The 19,286-nt window shown below is 49.9% G+C and overlaps 1 protein-coding gene across 1 annotated transcript in view; it reads left to right on the forward strand.

The window, feature by feature from the left end:
- The first annotated feature begins 666 nt into the window (after positions 1-666).
- Positions 667-19,286, forward strand: part of LASP1 (LIM and SH3 protein 1) — a 57,832-nt gene continuing 39,212 nt past the window's right edge. Inside the window, exons 1-2 of the mRNA XM_074979046.1 lie at positions 667-825; positions 6,830-6,924. Coding sequence (XP_074835147.1) covers positions 757-825; positions 6,830-6,924 — 164 coding nt within the window. The 5' untranslated portion in view covers positions 667-756. The remainder of the gene's footprint in view (positions 826-6,829; positions 6,925-19,286) is intronic.

A 19,286-nucleotide genomic window follows, 5' to 3' on the forward strand; every position in this document is an offset into this window, starting at 1 on the left:
GGTGGGGTGAACATGCAGCCCCCGGGATGCCTGAAGGACGGTGTGGCGATATGGTAAGAGTGTAAAGGGTGTGCGTACGTGTGACGGTGTGTGTGGAGAAGTGTGTTCAGCTGCATGTGCGCGTGGAGATGTGCCTGTCGGGTGAGTGCGATAACGTGGGTGGGTGTGAGGGGGTGCGCTTGTGAGGAGTGTGTGAACATTTATGTGTGAGCGTGGAGACATGTCGCGCGTGCATGCCCGGTGTGTGTGGGGGGTGTGTGCCTGTGTCCCGGGGGGTGTCTGTGTGTGCCGGGTGTGTGTGAGTGTGTGAAGCGGTGGAGTGCGGGGGAGGAACCTGAGAGTGGCGGTGCGAGGCGGACCCGTGGTGTGTGCACGCCGGCTGCGTGCCCGTGCGTCCATGTGTGGTGGGGCGGTGTCTGAGTGCAAGTGGGGCGGCGTGTGCACGAGTGTGCCTGTGGGAAGATGTGGTGTGCGTGAGCGTGTGTGCGTGTGCCCGCCAATGTGAGCGCGAGCGCGCGCGTGTGTGCGTGCGTGTGCATGGGGGAGGAGCCGCGTGCGCCGGCCGCGCTCCCACCCAAGCGCGCCCCCGCGCCGCCCATGCCGTCCGCGCGCGCCCCCGCGGCCGCCTAGTCCCCGCCGAGCGCGCCGCCGCGGCCCCGCCCCGCGTTTATTAGGGGCGCCGCGGCGGAGGCGGAGGCCAGAGCCCGCTGCAGCCGCCCGTGGAGCGAGCGAGGGGAGGACGCGCGGAGCCTGGCCATGAACCCCAACTGCGCCCGCTGCGGGAAGATCGTCTACCCCACCGAGAAGGTGAACTGCCTGGATAAGGTGAGCCGCCGGGGGGTGCCCCGCTCCCTGGGGGGGGTCCGCCCCTGGAGGGGTGCCCGGGCTTTGAAGGGGGAGGGGAGTGGGGTAGGGATTCCGCGTAGGGTGGGAGTTCCGCGTGGAAGGGGCCTCTAGGGTTTTGGGGGGGTGAATGCAAAGGGATTGGGGGTGCAAGGGGTGCAGAAGAGGTTGCACTAGGTAGTGCATGCCACCATTGCAGGCCCCCCTCTTATCTACTTCCTTCCCCCCCCCCCCCCCCCCCGCCCCAGCTGCCAGTACACGCCCTGTTCTCCACCCCCGGGATACAGCCTTCCCCTTTCGCTTTAGGGCATGGGAGGCTGTGCTCAACTTTCTGCCGAGCCTGTGGGTGTCTCTTAAAAGTCTGACTCCAGCCCAGCTCTCTGAGCTCTTCTGGGAAGGAAGGACACGTTCGTAACTGGATGCAAAACCAGCTTCCTGGCTTCTCTGTCTCACTCCAGAGGGGCTGAGTTTGGCCCTGGGACTTACAGAATCTGGCTTCTTTCCAGGCAAACTCTTGCCAGAATGTTTAAAGGTTAGAAGAGTTAGTTTGGAAACAGCACAAGTGAATCACTCAAGTGAAGTGAATTAGCATAACTTTGCTCATTTAGGCCCTCCTAAGAGCATGCTTTCAAAAGCAAACGCAAGGAACATATAATGTCCAAATATTACTCTTTGTATTTTTTTAAAGTCACTTCTGACCCTCCCTCAAGGCAATTAGCAAAGGAAACCATAGCCTTTCTTCTCCCTCTTCCTGCAAGAGGAGTGCAGTTTAGAATCTAAACCGATAAAATGGAAAGAGAAACCGTTAAGGCTTCCCCTTGAAGTTGAGGTCCTCTCATCTGTTTTGACTTAGATGCATTTTTCACTCTTCCCTTCCCATTGATGCATCTTTAGTGCTCCAGGTTTAAACACACTCTAGGTAGATTCTTGCAGGGCTCTTGTTGCCACATATCTGAACACCTTGTCTTTTAGTGTCCCTTTCAATAGGCTTTTTAAAAGGACAAATGCCTGTTAGTTTTTTTTAAAGGTATAATCACAATTTGTACTCATGTTGATGGGCCCCAGGGCCGGGGAGCTGGGCAGCGCTCTAATCCTGTCTGGTTACTGGTATCGGTTTGTCACTGGCCTAGAAAAGTCTTATGTCCGCCCTAAAGGGTGGTCTTTCTGTGGCTGAACTACTATGTGCTGCTGTGCATTTTTCCTCCTTGAGGGTCCTGGAATGACCATTTTGGGGACTGAGGAGCGAGCAGCTTGGAGAATGCCGACTTCTCACTACAGCAGTGAGTCATGGTAGACCCTGTTGCTCACGCTTCTAACACATGATGTTGTGGTCTTCCTATGCCATGAATCATTCTTTTAAAGCTGAATTTAAACCCCTGTGTCTTAGCTCCCCATTGTTTTGGGTCTTAATTGTGTAGTGGCTGTGTCATAGGGTCTCTTTGCTGGAGTCCTCATTAGACTTAAATATGCAATGCAACAAAACCTAGCAACCATGCTTGTTGGAATTACAGCTACAAGACAAGAAGGATTTTTTTCATTTCTTCGTCTGCTGTGCATCCTGCCCCAGTGGATGCTGTTCTGGCTCCATTGACCACAGATTCCCCTGAGCTGGCATTTGCAAATTCCCATGCCAGCACAACTAATGCTGACCTTGATGTCCTGTTCTAGCAGTATCTGTACTGATCCTTTAATGCTGCCTTTCAGTAGCTGTCCTGGTGTGAGCTGAAATCTGCTACAAACATCACTTGCTATTTTTTTGGCAGTCCTACATCTGAATGCCCACCTAGTTTAACTGTGACCAAGTCTGAATGAGGGTGGCAGAAATGCTGGTGAGCACCACCAGGTGCTTGCTTTAGGACTGCTGTAACTGAGCCAAGATGACTGCCGAGGGACTTCTTGGGGAAACCAGACATGTAGGGATGTTTCTTTGTTTCCACCAAGAGCTCTGCCAATGCACCTGGATCCTATTTTTCCTGCATATTTTGCTGTAAATGCAGATGCTTTGGTGGACCTGGACTTATCTCACTGTGCTAAGCAGTCAGATTCTGGCAGCTCTAGGAAATGGAGGAGTGTGGGGGGACACCTGTCTCTAAACCTGCCTGGCAAAAACCAGTAGAGAACTGAGATGCTCTAAATACTAAAAGCTCAGAAGGTTGGGGTGGGGGAAGGGGAAATCCCAGCCTTGTTGTTGAGGAGGCAGTTGTGTGGTTCACAGGTCTCTAGGTGACAATTGGTTGATTTTTGGGGAGTCTGTCTCCTGTGTGGCAGTTACTGCGTATTCTCTTCCCCGCCCTCTTCATGGACTCCTATCAGCTCTCCAGATACCATGTTGTGTGGAGAGGCTGTGACTTCCGTGGTGGAAATGATCTATGTCCTGTGTCACGGTTGTGGCTGCAATCACCAAGTGAATTACCCCATCAAAAAGCTGGTGTCTTTTACTTTACGGGTCTGACTCTAGCTCTTTTGCGCAAATGAATTAAAAGAGCTGACCAAGAACTTGACCTATGCTGTACACAGACTTCAGGCAAACAGCGGGCTGTGTTGTCTCTGAAATTGTCTTGCAGGGGTATATTAAAGCATTTCTTGAGGCTTTAGTCCCAGAGGGTTGCTGCTGATAGACATGGTACTACATCTCAGCACAGCTGAGAATATATTCTTTTCCATTAAGTGTCAGGGCATGTAGTGTGGGTGGGGGGCAGTTGCCCCAGGGCCTGGAGATTTCAAAGGACCCAGATTCTTGGTCCCTTTTAAGCTCATTGTGGAGCCAGGCAGGATGTGTTGGTCTAGGTGGCACTGGGGGCAGTATGGTGTGGTTCAGGCAGTGCTGAAAGCTGGTTGCTCCAAGGCCCTGCCCCTTTGGGTGTCCCAGAGCTGAGTGACTCCCCACTCCATTGCCTAGGGCCTGGTGAAGTCCATCACCAGCCCTGATGGCTGTAACTGGTTCAAGGTGTAGATGCTTTATATTTACAAGAGGGAGCCTTCCAGGGTGGCATGGGAAATGAGAGCAACTTTCTGACACAAGTACGAAATTGCAGCAGCCCACTTATTTAGGTCACAGGCATGCAGCCTGCTTGGGACCTGCTGTACCACTCTGCCGTATCGGGCTGGCTGTGGAGTGAGGTGTACAGTGCAGCTGTAGCTAGAAACGCCTCTTAAGGGTGAGGAGCAAGGAATTAAGGGTTCCACAGGAATATGGCTGTTTGGCTGCAGTGTGGTGAGGGGTAGCTGTAGTGAAGACCTAGTGATAACCTATGTGTTGCTCTCCTTGTTCCCATACTACGTCAGCTCTCTGGATTGTTACAGTCCGGATAGGAGATTCTTCTTGTCCTGTAGTGAATCACTGCAGCAGTGCGCCTGTAAACAGCTCCTCTGCTACTGCTGAGGCTTACTGAGCAATGCTGGTTGACAGACCAAGCCTTGCCAGCTAGGAAGGAGTTTTTAATCCCCTCTGGCTTCTAAGGGTTGGGCATTTCTCTGAGAGGAGGGTCAGCTTATCTGCCAGCTTGGCTCAGATGTTTAGCACAATCTCTAAGATATTTGATCTGCCCCCATTAACTTAGGAGTGGAGTGCCTCTCAAAGCCTAGCAACATCCCTGTGAACATAGGTCTGTTTTTCCCTATGGTAGGGGTTGGTAGCAGATCCATAAAGACCAGGTCTAGTCTCAAAATACCTAAATACCCTTAACTCTGCCCTTAAGTGATCTGTCTGAGGTCAAGCAAGAAGTCTGATAGCAGGGAATCAAACCCAGTTGTCCAAGCCTAGCACTATGACCACTAGTCTAGCCATGGTTTTTCCTCTCTCCTCATTGAGGCTGAAGGTGTGGGAGGGTTGTTAATGGGGGGGGGGAAAAACCACCATGCAGGTGTGGGAAGAACAAGGCTAGCTGAATCACGGGGGCAGGGCAGCAGCCATGGCCAAGGGCAGGGAGCCAAAGTCACCAGGGCAAAAAAAAATGGTCTGTAAAGGAAGTCCCCTTCCACTTGATAATGAACTGATACCTGCCCCACTGTGGAGGAATTACATGGACATGTAAAGAAAAGACAAATATCATGCCCTGAGCTACTGAATAAGACTGCTGCCCTCTGCTTCAGCTGAGTCATACCTTCTCTTTTGCTGGGCTGCAGCTGTGTTTGTACTCCAGGGTGTGGTACTTGCAGGCAGGTAACAGAGGCAAGGTCCAAGACTGAGTCTATGCATGTTTTACCTGGAAAATGTTTCACTAGCTGTGCTGAACCAGAGGGGAAGGGGAGTTCAGAAGCTTAATGCTGGCACCCTAACAGAGCAGCAAATTCAGTAGCTGTCCACACTGAGCTTAGACTCTTACTCTGCAGCTAGCAGTGACCCCAAAGTATGTATTTCAGAGAGCCTTATGTGACAGTGTAGCAATTCAGCCTCCAGGGTGACTTCCATAGATTATTGAGGATCTCTCTTAAACCATGTTCTTCCACTGGGTTTGCAAGTTTGTTGCTATGAGCCTTTGCAGTGACCTGAATTTTTCCAGGTGTAGGGGGAGGAGGGAGATGTGGGCCCTGCTTATGGCATGTGAATGAAGCCCACCCCGATCTGAGATGCCTCTGGGCAGTGCATCAGCAAAGAGTTTGAGCCTGGAGGGATTCCTTTGCACACTTCATGTGTGGGTAACCTGTTCCCTTAACAGCTATAGATGTTTCTGAGAGCCCAGCTGGGAGAAGGGACCAAAGGGATGGATTTCAAGGTTGCCATGGGGAGGGTCTGGCTTGTTTCTGGACCATTGCTGAACTTTGTCAAGATTTCTTGTAGCTTAGGGAGGCTTGGGGTGTCAGATGCCAAGTACAAATATTTCCTTCAAAGAAGCATTTCCAAGATGTAAAGGCAGGACAGATGTGTTCTCTGGGTGTCAACCTGTACTGTTGCCATATTTACAATAAGTGGGTCATGCTCTGGATTTCAAGGAATGTCTCTTCTGGCATCCATTGATGTGCCAATCTGGTGCCTGTAAGGGTGCAACTGCAGCGGGGGTTGGTACTCTACTCTGTGGAGGTTCAGACTACAGACCTCTGGCTGGGATGGGGGAATGGGGCAGCCTTAGGGGGTGCCCACAAGAAGCAGGGCAAATAGATGCTTTACTGGATTTCAACCTGGTTAAATGCTGCCTTGTCAGGTGGAAGACCCATTTGGCTGGTACCTCCCTAATGGGAAGAATGTATAACTGTCTTTCTGGGGGGTCCACTCAAACTCCTCTGGTAGGAGCTGAGGAAAAGCAACTGCACCACAGGGCAGCTGTACCTGCTGGTGGGACTGGAGCTGATCCAAGATTTCCCCCAAGAGGGCAGAGGTTTCCCTGCCAGGTTTCAAGTGGCCTCTTCCCAACCATATCAGCTCAAGAAATGCCTGGATGCATGGGGGCGGGAGGGGGCAACCACACCCCTAGCCAGCGGGAGCAGAGGCAGCCTTTTGGGTTGCTGCATTTTATCTTTAATGCTGCTTTTCTGTTCTCTCTGTGGTGTGTTTTCCCCTCCTTCCCTTGCTTCACTTCAGCCTGGCTCCGTCTATCATTCCTGTTTCCCTTCCCCTGTTTTCTTTCCTTGTGTCCTTTCTCTCTGGTTAGCAAACCCCTCCCAATCTCAGCCCCTCTTGGCACAAAAGTAAGACCAGTGTTAACATGGTGCTTAAACCATTGTTCACACTGGCTGCAAATTACAGCCTCCTGCTTTGTCTAGAGTATTTGTATTGTAAACCTTCATTGTTAGAGACTGTTTCAAACTGTGCTGCTGCAGTACTAAAAATCATAGCTTCCCCCCACCCCCTTTCCTGTTAATAGATGTGCCTGGTCTCCCTTGGTCCTAGACTGGTAGGAACAGTTTGTCTAGTTCTCTGGGAAGGATTCTCTCCATTGAAGGAGCTCAAGCAAAGAGGCTTGGATCCTTCTGAGGAGAGAAATTGTGTGCTGTTAGAATTGCCAGCATCTGATGTAAACTGTTCTTTTGTTTGTCTGTCTGTTTGCAGTTCTGGCATAAAGCATGTTTTCACTGCGAGATCTGCAAGATGACCCTAAACATGAAAAACTACAAGGGCTATGAGAAGAAGCCGTATTGCAATGCGTAAGTTTCTGCTCCTCATTCTAATAACCACTTAGTGTTCTGGTGGGAATGTCATTCAGGGCTGTGCTGGATCTACAGAACTTTGTAGGACATGGTTTTGGTTACCTCTAACTTTTGCTTAGGCAGTTTTCAGCTGCCAGGAAGCTCAAGCTGATGCCAGAGGATGCAGGGGACCTTCTTGGCGAAGGCTTCTTGACGCAGCAACTTGCTTCCCCCACCCTTGCTTTTACAGAACATACCATAGAGTAGGAGAATTGGAAGGGACCTTGAGAGGTCATAGTCCAAACCCCCTGCCCTCGCAACAGGACTAAACACCATTCAGATCATCCCTGACAGGTTTAAGCGCAGATGCATTCGGGTGATGTGTGTGGAGTTTGCATTAAGCAGGCTTTGCAAAAGAGCTTTTGGAGAAGCTGTCGGGAGCTTTGAGATCCCACTGAATGTTGAGGGACGGGGAAGGGAGTAGCTCCTCTTGTATACTAAGAATAAGGGTGGCCAGGATTCAGAGAAGAGGTTTCCATCCCCTGCACTGTCCTAGGTGTGACTTGCCAAAGGCCACTTAATTTGCCCATCTGTAAAAGGAAGTGACAAATAGCACTTTCCTGTTTCCACAAGAAGGATGTGGTAAGAGAGACACCAGTGGGTGAGGAGCTCAGACCCAGTAGTAATATGGATTGAAAGTACCAGGAAGAGATGAAAGGGACAGTGCGGCTATTAGATGTGAGAGCAGAGAAATACTTGAGGTCGGAGCTGTGAGGTTTCTACCACCTGGGCCTTCTGTCAAAAGCACAACAAGCTCTGTCCCCTTGATCTGAGGCTGTCCAGTTTGGCCTCGCTCCTGGACTAGTGTCAAGTTAGCTTTCTGATTTGTCATTGCTGTCTACTCAGTCCTTCTGTCAACAGGGACTTTCCGCTCTTACTCCTGTAGTCATTCCACTTATTTCAGTAGCTGGGAAGCATAGTCTCCCTCATGATCATCCCCTTCGTAATGGAACACTAGCAGGCGCTGACCCCCTGCAGTGCTTGGCCTTCTCTGTCTGCCAAGTGATAAGCCTTTGAAGCTAACCAAAATTAATCCTTTTTTGTGGAAACCCTGTTACAGTTCTACTGCAAACTCCTCTTCCTGTTAGGAACCCTCAATCTCCCTTTGGCCTGGATACTTTCTCCCCCGACCTCTTTCACTCTCCGCTGCAGAGATTTGAAACTGGACTGATCATTCCAGTTTCTCTGCAAGCTGAGATCTGCAAAAGTTCAATATCAAGAAATCGGTCTGTCAGTTTCCAGGCCAGGTCTACACTAGACCTTTTTAAGTTGATTGTAGATATGCAGTTACAGTCATAAGTGGATTCCAGCTATGCATTACCTAAAACGGACTTACTTGGTCATCCTTACTCAAGGGAGGTCAGCAGGAGCCTTTACTCCTTGTGAGAGTGAGTACAGGGGTTGACTGACCCTGATAATTTGGAATTCTTTTGTGCATCCTCAACAAGGTGTGTGAAATTGAACCCTAGAAGATCAACCCTGAGTGGGATGATCTTGCAGGTAGTAAAGGCGTACCCCTAGAGTAGCAATATACAGCCAGATCCTGCATCATTGAGCCACTGAATTCTTAGATAGGAATTTGAAGACTAATCTGATGCAGGGTGTTTACTCTAATGACTATAAAGCAGCTTGCGTAGGGCATTTTTTTCCATAGCTGCTTTTCATATATCAAGTAATTCTTTCTATGAGCTGATAAGCTAATACCACTTAATTTGCATGGCATGTTCCATTTGCAAAATTACTTTTAATCCTGGCCACATTCTTTTGTAAAGTGGGCATCTTCCCCTTCCCACCCTCAAGAGCTATAAAATGGGGTTAGGATAGAACTGAGACACAAGCCTAGCTACCCCAGGTGCTCTAGCAAACCTTTCCTGCTGCTTTTGCCCCTCTGGCATGCTCCCACTACTGACAAGCTGTAGCAATGGGGAAAATGTTTGCCAAAAGTAGCAAGCCAGAGGTTGTGGTCTTGAGAGAGTCACAAGAGGAGTTGTGGTTGAGTATCTCCTCCTCTTCCCCTCTCTTCCGTGCCCCCCCCCCCCCAAAAAAAAACAAAAAACAGCAGTGGATCACTGCATTTCCTGACTGCCAAATCAGGTTGGACTTGATCTCTGTAGGTCCTGACTTATCAGCAGTACAGTGCTCTGGCTTGGCAAGGAAGTGAGTTGCGTCTGTGCATAGGTCTCTGGTCACGTCCTAGGACCTTTCACTTCTGGCTCTAACATGCTGGCAGAACAAGAAATGTCTAACACCAATATGTTTTGGTTCCTGCAGGATTAGAGAGGAATACTTATTTGCAAACATTAGATGTTCACTGTACAATGCCTTCAACTTGGGGTCCTGCAGACCTTGCCTGAAACATCTGTAACTGACTTTAATGTAAGCCAGTATTTTTGACTTTTTAATAAAGTACCCCTTTTTAAAAATAATTTTTCATCTCTTTGCAGATTATTAATGTGGCTCAGTGCTCACCACCCCAGCCCCCCCCCCATGGTAACCCAATGCCTCAGACTCACCTGGGCAGCGGTGGCAGCTGTTGTTGCTGTGTGCTTCTCCAAGTGCTGGGGCACGAACAGTGTGGCAGTAAGCACTCCCAGCATGTGGCTCCAAGCAGGAGCTGCACTTCATGGCTCAGAGCCACATACTCCCCTAGACTTTTCTCATGTACCCCAAGTAGATAGGTGTGCATACTATGAGTTGAGAAACACTGATCTAAGCAACCTTGATAGTTTAGGTTGCCCACTGGGGTATGGGGTGTGTGTTCAGCAGTGGATACTGTTGCTGGATCTCAGCCATGATTTTTATCTGAAAGTTTTTCTCTCTCCAGAGAGACTGGATGTACAGAAAGATCCTGGGTGCATGGATGCTCTTAGAGTTGTGCTGACAAGCAGTTCCCAACTGCAGAATGACTGAGGGTTATGGCTAAACGGGTATAGAAATGGAAGTCAATTTAGACTCAAGGGTTGTGTGCGCACTGTGGGTCTCCACTATGCAGGCCCCCCCCACCCCAGGCTTGCTAGGTCTCTTTTTATGGTCAGGAACATGTCAGAAGCTATAAGAGGAGAGGGGTGGAATCACCCCACTTCTTCCTTCATGTCAGTGTAGCACTATGAAGAGCGGGGTACTTCCACCATGCAACAGTACAAGACAAGGAATCCTCTAAGCTTGGTTTTAAAGACCTTCCTTTGGATCAAAGACCATCTTGCTACTGACTTCATGAACTCCGAAACTCTACTAAAGTAGCGCTGTTAATGGTAGAAAAGGTCCTAGCTGTGCCAGTGAGTAGATTAGCTGCTATATGACTCTATTGGAGAGTCCCTAGGTGTATGACTCAGACAAGCCTGGTTGTTGAGCCAGTAGTCAAACCTCACATGGGAAACATTACTGTCAGAGGTGTATGGTGGGTTTTTTGCAAGTCTGATGGAATTGCTTAGGTTTAAAGACTGATTCTGTCCCCTGATGGGACTGGGTAGGGGTGGGGGTGGGGGGAGAATGGGGAATGGAAGGTGAGAACCAGAGCCTGTCTCTGGAGTGCTTCTCCTGCAGTGAGCAGAAGGAAGGGCCCAAAGCCCCTCTCCCTGCCTTTAGTGAAAGGGAAGTGGGGATAATAGTGGGAAATTCCTGAGATTCCAAGGAGTGTATGCAACTCTGTTTCTCAACCCCTTCTGCTCAAGAGTACAAGTGGGATGCAGAGTTGTCGTCTTAACCCTTTGATGACCTGAGGAGAGGGTCTCTGGAGAAGAGGCAGCTTGCCATTCATCGGGCTGAAGGCAGAGGCTAGACTACAGGTCTGCAACTTGCAGCTCCAGAGCTGCATTGGCTCTTTAAGGACTTCTTTGTGGTGCCTGATGCTAGAATTTCAAAGTATTGGGGGGAAAAAACAGGAGTTTGTTTTTGAAAAACAGTGAACATCTAAAAGCCTGAAACTGAACAAGTCCTAGCTAAATAGCAAACAATAGCCAGCCTTTCGAGATCACATGTGGAGATCAATCATAGAATACAAGGCCTGGAAGGGACCTTGAGAGGCCATTGAGTCCAGCCCCCTGCCCCAATGGCAGGACCAAGTACTGTCTAAAGCATCCCTGGTAGAAATCTATCTAACCTGTTCTTACATATCTGCAGCAATAGAGATTCCACAGCCTCCCTTGGGATGTGTTTCTATTGGTGGTACATAGCCACACAGGCCTCCGTGCACAAAACTTTATTCTGCCTATGGATGGATGAGGGCCGGGGGTGGGGAGACAAGAGGAACATTGATCTTGGCACGTGGGGGCATCACTTTGTGACTGACAGTCTGCAAGTTACCATCCTCTTCCTCAAGACTGAGCCTGGCACCCCATGGCTGTCATGTCTGCCTGTTTCTTGGGGTACTAGGAAACTGCACCAGTCACACCTGGGCTCAGTCCTTGGCCCCACCACAGACGTGCGATCTTGATCTAGTGTTTCTTCAGTTTTCTGCTTTCACTTTCTCCCTTGAACATGCTGGTGTGTGGAGTTCTGTGGCTGCCTCAAGGTCCTCTGGGGAGGAGGAGGAGGAGATGGGAGTGGCCAAGGAAGGTGAGCCTTGTGACCTGCTTCTGGTGCTGGGAGAGCCCAGATGGGGCCCACCTTTTCTCAGCTGCCCCCACCAATGTTAGAGCTGCAAAGGGATCTGCCAAAAGAAAGAAAAGCAACGTTTATACTGGCAAGGAGAGGCTGCTTTTTCCAAGCATGCCTTAACATAGGCTCCCCTCTGTCTCCAGGCTGGCCTCTTGCCAGCCCCAGGCCTCTGTCTTCAAGAAAGCACTGGGAAGAAGGCTGAGCTTCCTCCTTTCTGTCTGACATTGCCCTGCAATAAATCTGTACATAGCTTGGCTGTTTTTAACTCTGCCCTCTGACTTCCACTTCCCCAGTGAAGGCTTGTATGGTTCCACTTCCTTGAGTTTCCCAGCAAATAGGAGAGGGTCTTACCCATGAAAGCTTATTACTTAAATGCATTTGTTTGGCCTTTCAGGTGCTACAGGATTACTTGTTTTTTAAACCTCCTTTGTAGGTCTTTCTCGATTGACCTCTTGTCCAAAGTATGAGAGCCCCTGACAAAGCTAGGATTAGCTAGACCTGCCAACAGTGGTATTCTGCCATGTCTCATGCCAATTGGATGCTGAAAAGCTCTATAGACTTTTAAATGCCATAAGGTGGAAGTTCCCTGTAAGCTGAGGGCTTGGGCAGCCACCTAAGAGATCTTCACGTGCTCCCCAGCCGATTGAGTGCCACAAGGAGCATGTATTTCTCTTGGTGGTGCACATCTGTTTCCTCTAACTCTTTCCCATCCCTGGGTGGAATAAACTTTATGTGCACCAAGGAATATGTAGATGGGCACCACAACAGAAACACACGCTGCCCACTGTAGGTGGCCAGAACAGCACCTGACTATCTCCTGGATGGCTGCCCAAGTATTCTGCTCACAAGGAACACTGGTGCACATCCCCACTTGCCTGGCTGCACATAACAAAACTTAATCCTATGTGGATGGGGCAGGGGGGGAATCGGTGGGAATCCTGTGGGAGAGAGACAGGCTAAGGGGAGGAAGGTGGTGGCCTTGTTTCAGCTGCAATTCTGATGGAAGAGTGAGCTGCATAGAAGGCTCTTGTTAACAAGGCTGGGTGCTGGGGTGGGGCAAAGAGTAAGATCAGGTTCTTCAGGAAGATGAAGATCCTGGTTTTTGGCTGAAACCAAATTGGAAATCTTCTCTTCTACTCCTGAAAGAGAGAGCCAAGGGCAGTAGTGGAATCCATGTGTAGTCCACTGCTTGCCCCAGGTAACAGAAGGTGGATAGAAGAACTCTGCACAGCTGGGACTTGGGCACTAGGGTCTGTTCCTCCCTTCCTTAGCTACCAAAGGCTGAATTTTGATGGTATTTACAGTGGCACTAGCTTCATAGCCACTCATCTCTGCACACACCAAAGCTTGGTGCAGAAGCCCTAGCAACTTCAGGCATCTCATACTTCCTGTCCATCTTCCCAGGATGTTGAGTTTGGTGTCGCTACACAACCAGGCCCTGCTTAAATCTGCTGTGGTGAGTGCTTTTACTATGACTATTGAATAGGCTGCAGTCTTCACCTGGAACCTCTTAAATGCCCTCTGCTCACAGCAGTGGTGCTAACTCCTGGTCAGACCTTGGAAGGGCTGCTCGCTACAGGCTTCAGATGGGGGGTGTGCTTTTTTTTTTTTTTTTTGGCCCAGTAAATTAGCCTGAAAAATCTGCATCCCTCTCCAAGGAGCTCCTGGACAGCAGTGCTCCATGGAGCAGGAAAGGAGGGGGTAGTGGGTGCCTGCGGTCCTAAGCTACTGATGCTAAATAAATCCTTAGAATGGATTCTAATACATTTCCCAGCACTGCGACAACACTGAGCTCCTTCCTCTGACCATGCAATTCCAGCCAAGGCTGGACACCTCTGAGGCAGGGAAGGGGATCTTGACCCTACAAAAGGTGCTAGACCTGATTCTCGGCCGGCATTAGTAGTGCAGATGTGGCCTGGCGGGTGTGTAACGGGCTAAGCCATCTCGCTTACGTCAGCTGTCCAACGCAAACCTGCATCCGCCAGGGCAGAATCCGACTGCCTGGGGCTGGCTAGTCAGGAGGGCTGCCTGCCCCACAGAGCTAGCTGCTCTGATTCCTCAGATGCCGTGAAATAGCTGGCAGGAAGCTAATGGTGTAGTTGCTCAGTAATATCTCCCCCCCCCCACCCCCACCGGCAGGGAAGAGGATGCAGCAGGTCTGCCAACAGACCAGCCTTTTAAAACAGCAGCATCCTTTTCTTTCCCCTGATGCAGGAGAGATGGCTCTGCTGGCCTACTCTGCTCCTCTTCACCTCTGCTCTAGTCCTCCATCATCCCGGCCTTTGGGCGCTCGGGACAGGAACACCTAGCACTGATCTGCACCATTCATTCTGGTCCTGGCTTGCCCACCCCCACCACACACAACAGGCGGTTTCTGAGGTCGGGGGGTGTGTGTGTTATGCTGTGCAAGGTATGTTGGAGCTGTACCTTGCTCCTGCTGCACATGTCATGCTGGGGGTTTGTTTGGGGCTCCAGTGCCTTGCAAAGAGGTGCTGTTGGAAGTCACTGTCTTGCCTCTGGTGTGCCTCCCTGGGGTGGGAGATCACAATCCTATGAGGCTGCACCCTTATCTGTAGAGTTCAGCTGGCTTTGGCATGATCACCTGCCTTACAACGGCTGGCGATTCAATCCTAGGCTGTGGGCCCATGGCCTGCAGTAACGCTCAAGTACTTGACCAGGGGCCTTCTTTCTGAAACCTCTCTTTTGATTCCAGGGAGCAACTGCAAAGACTAACTGAGATTTTTCCCCTTAAAGTAAAATCTCTAACTTGGTAACTTGCTTTCCATTCCAAGCAAATGGGCTGTTACTTCTCCAGCCAGCTTCCCTCTTGGAAAAAGTTAGTCAGTGGCAGGCAAAAGCAGAACTGCTTTTGGATTTCAAAACAAGCCAGCGATCTGTTCTTGGCACTCCTAACCACTCCATCTGGTAGTAGCATATTTGACTACCGTGACCCTTCCAAGTTGGGGGTGGGGAGGGTGGCTGGGACACTGTCCAGGTGTTTATGGGATGCCTTTTTGCTGAGTTCCTGGAGCAGAGGAACAATCTCTGTTCTCATGTGCCCAGCTTTGCATAGTTGTGCGGCTCCAGAACAAACATGCTCTGTCCCCTTGCAAATGGGAGCTGGCACCTCCATTTGCTGCTGTGGGGGAAGGACTCAGCGCACCTGGTTCTGAGTGGGGGTGCTGAAGAGCTGGCCAAGTGGTGCCAGGATGCAAACAAGAATAGCTCCCCCTCCGCCTCTTGCAGCAAAAGCTCAGGGTGGGGGTTTTCTGAGGTATCTGCTTCTTGGTGGAAGGGAGGGGTGACTGTGAAGGGGAGAGGTGACAGGCAGACTCTTGTAAAGGAATCTGGGGGCTGGACTAGTGGCTGGGAGGTTGCCTGTCTGAACAGGGAAGGAAACTTTTTGGGACTTTCCTGTCATAGTCTTTCTAGAATAACATGCTCCAGTTGAAGCTCATGAGGGCTCTGTTGGAGTCATAGATGTAGTCCTTGGTCCTAGCTGCAAGGCCCTTAAGGCCAGGTCTATACTTGGAGGTAAAAATTGGTGTATGTGGGGGGTGAGACTTTTAAAAATGCAAGTCCAGCTATGAGCCTTTTGTGTAGCTGGAGCTGACTTAACTAAAATCGGTTCTTGCCACTGTCTGTGCAGCAGGAGATCAGTGGGAGAGTCCCACTTCTTTCCTCATTCCTCTTGGCTGTCTGGAGTGCCAGGGTTGATGGCCACGCCATGGTAGTTCAGTTTAGTGTGTCCCCACTAGGTGTGCTAAATCAAACCATGGAAGATCAACCACCCACAAATCAATTGTCCCCTGAAGTGTAGACGTTCCCTCAATTCTGCTCAGTGAGTGCCAGCTGGATGACTGGCTGTGGGCCTTTGTTCTCCCTAATGCCAATGTACTTCCCTTATTTCTGTGGAAGATGAGGTTTGCCCAGCTCCATGGTAGGGGGGCTTAAGCATAGTTGTTGTCAGAGGCTCTTGTTCTGTGTTTTGTTTTTTTTTTTCTGCTCAGAGAATATCCCCAAACAGCTCTACCTGCCTCTTCCTTGTAGACTGATCAGCTGAGCCACTGCTGTGACCTTGAGCTGTCTAAGACATGGTAGAAATGCAGTAACAAAGCACCGGAAGCTTGGCATGTCTTGCTGGCTGTCTGGCACCCCAGTCACTCTTGGCTGTTTATAGGGCACAGCTCTTCTGCCTTGTACTTGTGCAAGGGTTATGGCCTAACTTGGTGCTGGTGACCTCTCAATGGAAAGTCTGACTACAAGGCTGGTGCCCTGGGGAAGGAGAGTCCTATGCTCTTGGTCTGGCAAAATGAGGTGGGAGTGGAGAAGTTAGGTAGCCTTCCTCTGGGGGAAGAGTGCCCAGGCTGGTAACCTGACAGTACTGGGCCTGTGTGCCTAGGGACCATTGGCTCAGATATCCTAATCAGTAGGCATATGGAAGGAGGCTGAAAAGGCAGTTGTGTGAACAAGACTGAGGTGTTGCAAAGATTGAAGGGCAGGTTATGCTTTGCCTGTGCCCCATTCTTCTCTCAGTAGGGGTGGGGTGAGCTGGGTGGCCGAACTAGCTTGTTTGTGGGGTGCTGTGCGGGGGCTTGGAGCAGCAGTCCCTTTCCCTTGTCTGCAAGGAGCTCCTAGGCTAGACTTTGCTGATCAAGTGCCTTTTTGTTGAGGACCCAAAGCCCTTGAAACTGAATCACAGTGGTGATTGTCTCAAAGGCCATGCAGCATGTATGTGGCAGAGCTAAGAGTGCCGGAGACCAGGCTGTTCCTCCTTGTAACCCCTCCAATAACCCTACACCTCACAACAGATCTTCTTGTGGTCTGCCCATCCCTTCCCCGGCTCTGGGGGCAGAGCACAAGGCTCTACATTGACTTGTTTAACCACCTCAGCCTCACTTGATGCCAAAACAACTCCTGGAAAAATACAGCTTCTCAGGAGCTCCTATTTGGTTCCCACAAGGGACCTTAGAGGCATGCTGGTGTTGGAGGGGCTCATTGGTCCTGGCTCCGCTCCACCCAGTCACTCAGCTTGCACTGCTGCCATCTCCCTCTGCAGGGATGACTGGCCATGGACAGCGGCTGTCGCCCACCACATGATGAAGAGGGAGCAGGGGGGTGTCAGATTGTAATACCTGTCCTTGCAGGTGGTTTTCCTCAGCTTAGTTTGTTGAAGACCTACGTGAGAGCTGACTGCTTACCTTGCTACCATGAGCTATAGAGCAGTCGGAGCTACCCTCCAGACTAGCAGTACAACACTCCTGCCTGGCCCTTGGCTTAGGAGGTCAAGGGCCAGTGACTTCCCCCAAACCTATCGCAATAACTTCAGACTGCAACTCCTGGGCAGTAGACTTGCTGTTCCTAGCCAAGGGAAAGTTGCTTGGTGGGACTTTTCCTCAGGGCCTGGAACCAGCCTGAGTGTGTTCAGGAGGGTGAAGGTAGACCCTTTAAGGCAAAATGAGTGGTTTTTTTTTTTTCTTCCTTTTTAAGGAAGAATCCTGTACCAGCCTTAACATGACTGTCTGCCACTGATCAAAACAGAGGTATTTAATTCCCTTAAAAGCATATGGGGGGGCGGGGGGGAGGAGATGGTCCTGCAGCAGTTAATGGAGGAAAACTTTGCTGCAGAATTTTCCCCCTCCTAGTGCCATGGTGCTAACCTGGCTGTAACCCAAAGAAGGGTGTGGTGGGAAGTAAGAGGTTTGAATCCATTGCTTTAGGCAGGCTGCAAATGGTGGCTGTTCCTCAGCTGTGCACGCAGAGAGCTGTCCCTGCATCCTCTCTGGAATGCTTTTGAGGCATGGGCATTCCTTCCCCTCAGCAGCATCCCCTGCGGCAGCTGGGCACTTGTCAGCCCCCTCTGCAGAGGGGAGGTGGTGTCTTTAAAAATAAACCGGGCTTAAGGTTTTTTTTAAAAAAAAAAAAAAAAAAAAAAAAAAAAAAAAAAAGGCAGTCAAGTAGCACTTTAAAGACTAGCAAAGGATTTTATTAGGTGAGCTTTTGTGGGACAGACCCACTTCTTCAGACCAGGTGGTCCAAAGAAGTGGGTCTGTCCCACAAAAGCTCACTTAATAAATTCCTTTGCTAGTCTTTAAAAAGTGCTACTTGGCTGCTTTTTGTTTTGATGGTGTATAAACTAACCTGGCTCCCTGTTACTATTCAACATATGGGGTTAAGGTTGGTGGCTCTTTTTTTTTTTTTTTTTTTTTTTTTTTGTTCCCACAAATTAGCAGGTCTCAGATTTCTGGCAAAGCAGAAACCCATAGTCTGCAACTTCCTCTGACTTTCTGAAGCATCAATAGTCATGAAATGTTGATCTGTGCACCGTGTTCCCTGTAAGCTGAGCACTTGAGTGGTCACCCAGAGATTCGGGTGCTGCCTATCTGTTTAGCAGAGAACCCACAGCTAGTAGCATGTTTCTATTGGTGGTACACATCCACACATGCCTCAGTGCACAAAACTTATTCTGGTCATGGCTGGGGGCGTAAAAAGAGGGAAAACTGTTTCCCTTGTGGAAAAGACATTGTGTTCAGCTGGACGTGCATGTGGTTATGGATAGTGGTGGAACTAAATTCCCACAAATCTGCTCACTGAGATGTATCAAGGCACCAACTGCACTGGTGTAGCTAATGAGCTCATCTCCTAACGGTGGGTCTAACAACTTTGCTTTATGAACAACTTGTGTTAGAGCTAGTCCTTCAAACGCTCAGCTCAGAGATCTAGGAGGAAGGACAGACAGACATGCACATAACCCTACCTTCCAGGACAATGGGTTTGTTCATCTGTCCTTCCTCCTCGATCTGAGCTGATTGCTTTTATTGTGCTTGGAGGAGGCTTCTGCTATTTCTCCCAGTGAACATAATCACCCTCAAGCCAAGGGAGCAGGCGATTAAAGGGTCTGTTAGTCAGGAGCAAGGCTGTAAAGAAGAGCCTCCTTCAAGAGCACAGGCACTGCCTGTCTCTGCTCCATGTACTTAAATACCAGTCACTTAATCTGACAGCAGCGCCTGTGGTGCGGATTTGGTGGGGCATCCCATTTATCAAGTCATTAAATTCTAATTGGGCAGCAGCAACTACTGACGACATCTAGCCCAGAAGCATGAAGTCGGAGGTAAATCCAGCACCATCTGTTGGGGCCGTTTCCTCTCAGCAATGTGATTTGTTTAAAAACTGTCTGCATCTGCATTGCTGTTGGGATACTGGTGTGTGCCAGGCTGGGAGGTCTATCGTAGCCTGGCTGTGGCTTCTTACTGGTCTTAGTAATGACAACCTTGTCCTGAATTGGAGGTACTTCTGCATGGCACCAGCTTCTGTTCCATGAGCCCTCTGTGGCCCAGGTTTGGGGCTCAGTTCACTACCTCCAGTCTCTTCTTCACATTCAGCCCCTTTAGCACACCCAGAGGCTCAGGCAAGGGGAAGGATTTCCCCACCAGCACACCAATTCTTCCACTTCTCTACTGACAGTGACGTGCCACAAGGTTGTATGAAGTTTGCAGGCACAGTTGAATCCAGGGCTTGTGCATCCATGTGTGTGTAGCTGCAAACGTGCCCTTTAAGTCCTAGCCACTCAGCCTTTATTACTGAAAGGTTAGTATTTTTGTCTGGCTTACTATCACTAGCAGCAGACACTACACAAACCTCGCCTCTGAGGGTGCGTGGGACTAATTACTTCCTTACAGTTAGTCACAATGACTAGATTTAAGTTTCCCTGTGTTCACACTCTC

The sequence above is a fragment of the Carettochelys insculpta genome, chromosome 28 (genome assembly GCF_033958435.1).
Source record: "Carettochelys insculpta isolate YL-2023 chromosome 28, ASM3395843v1, whole genome shotgun sequence".
NCBI classification, from domain to species: Eukaryota; Metazoa; Chordata; order Testudines; family Carettochelyidae; genus Carettochelys; species Carettochelys insculpta.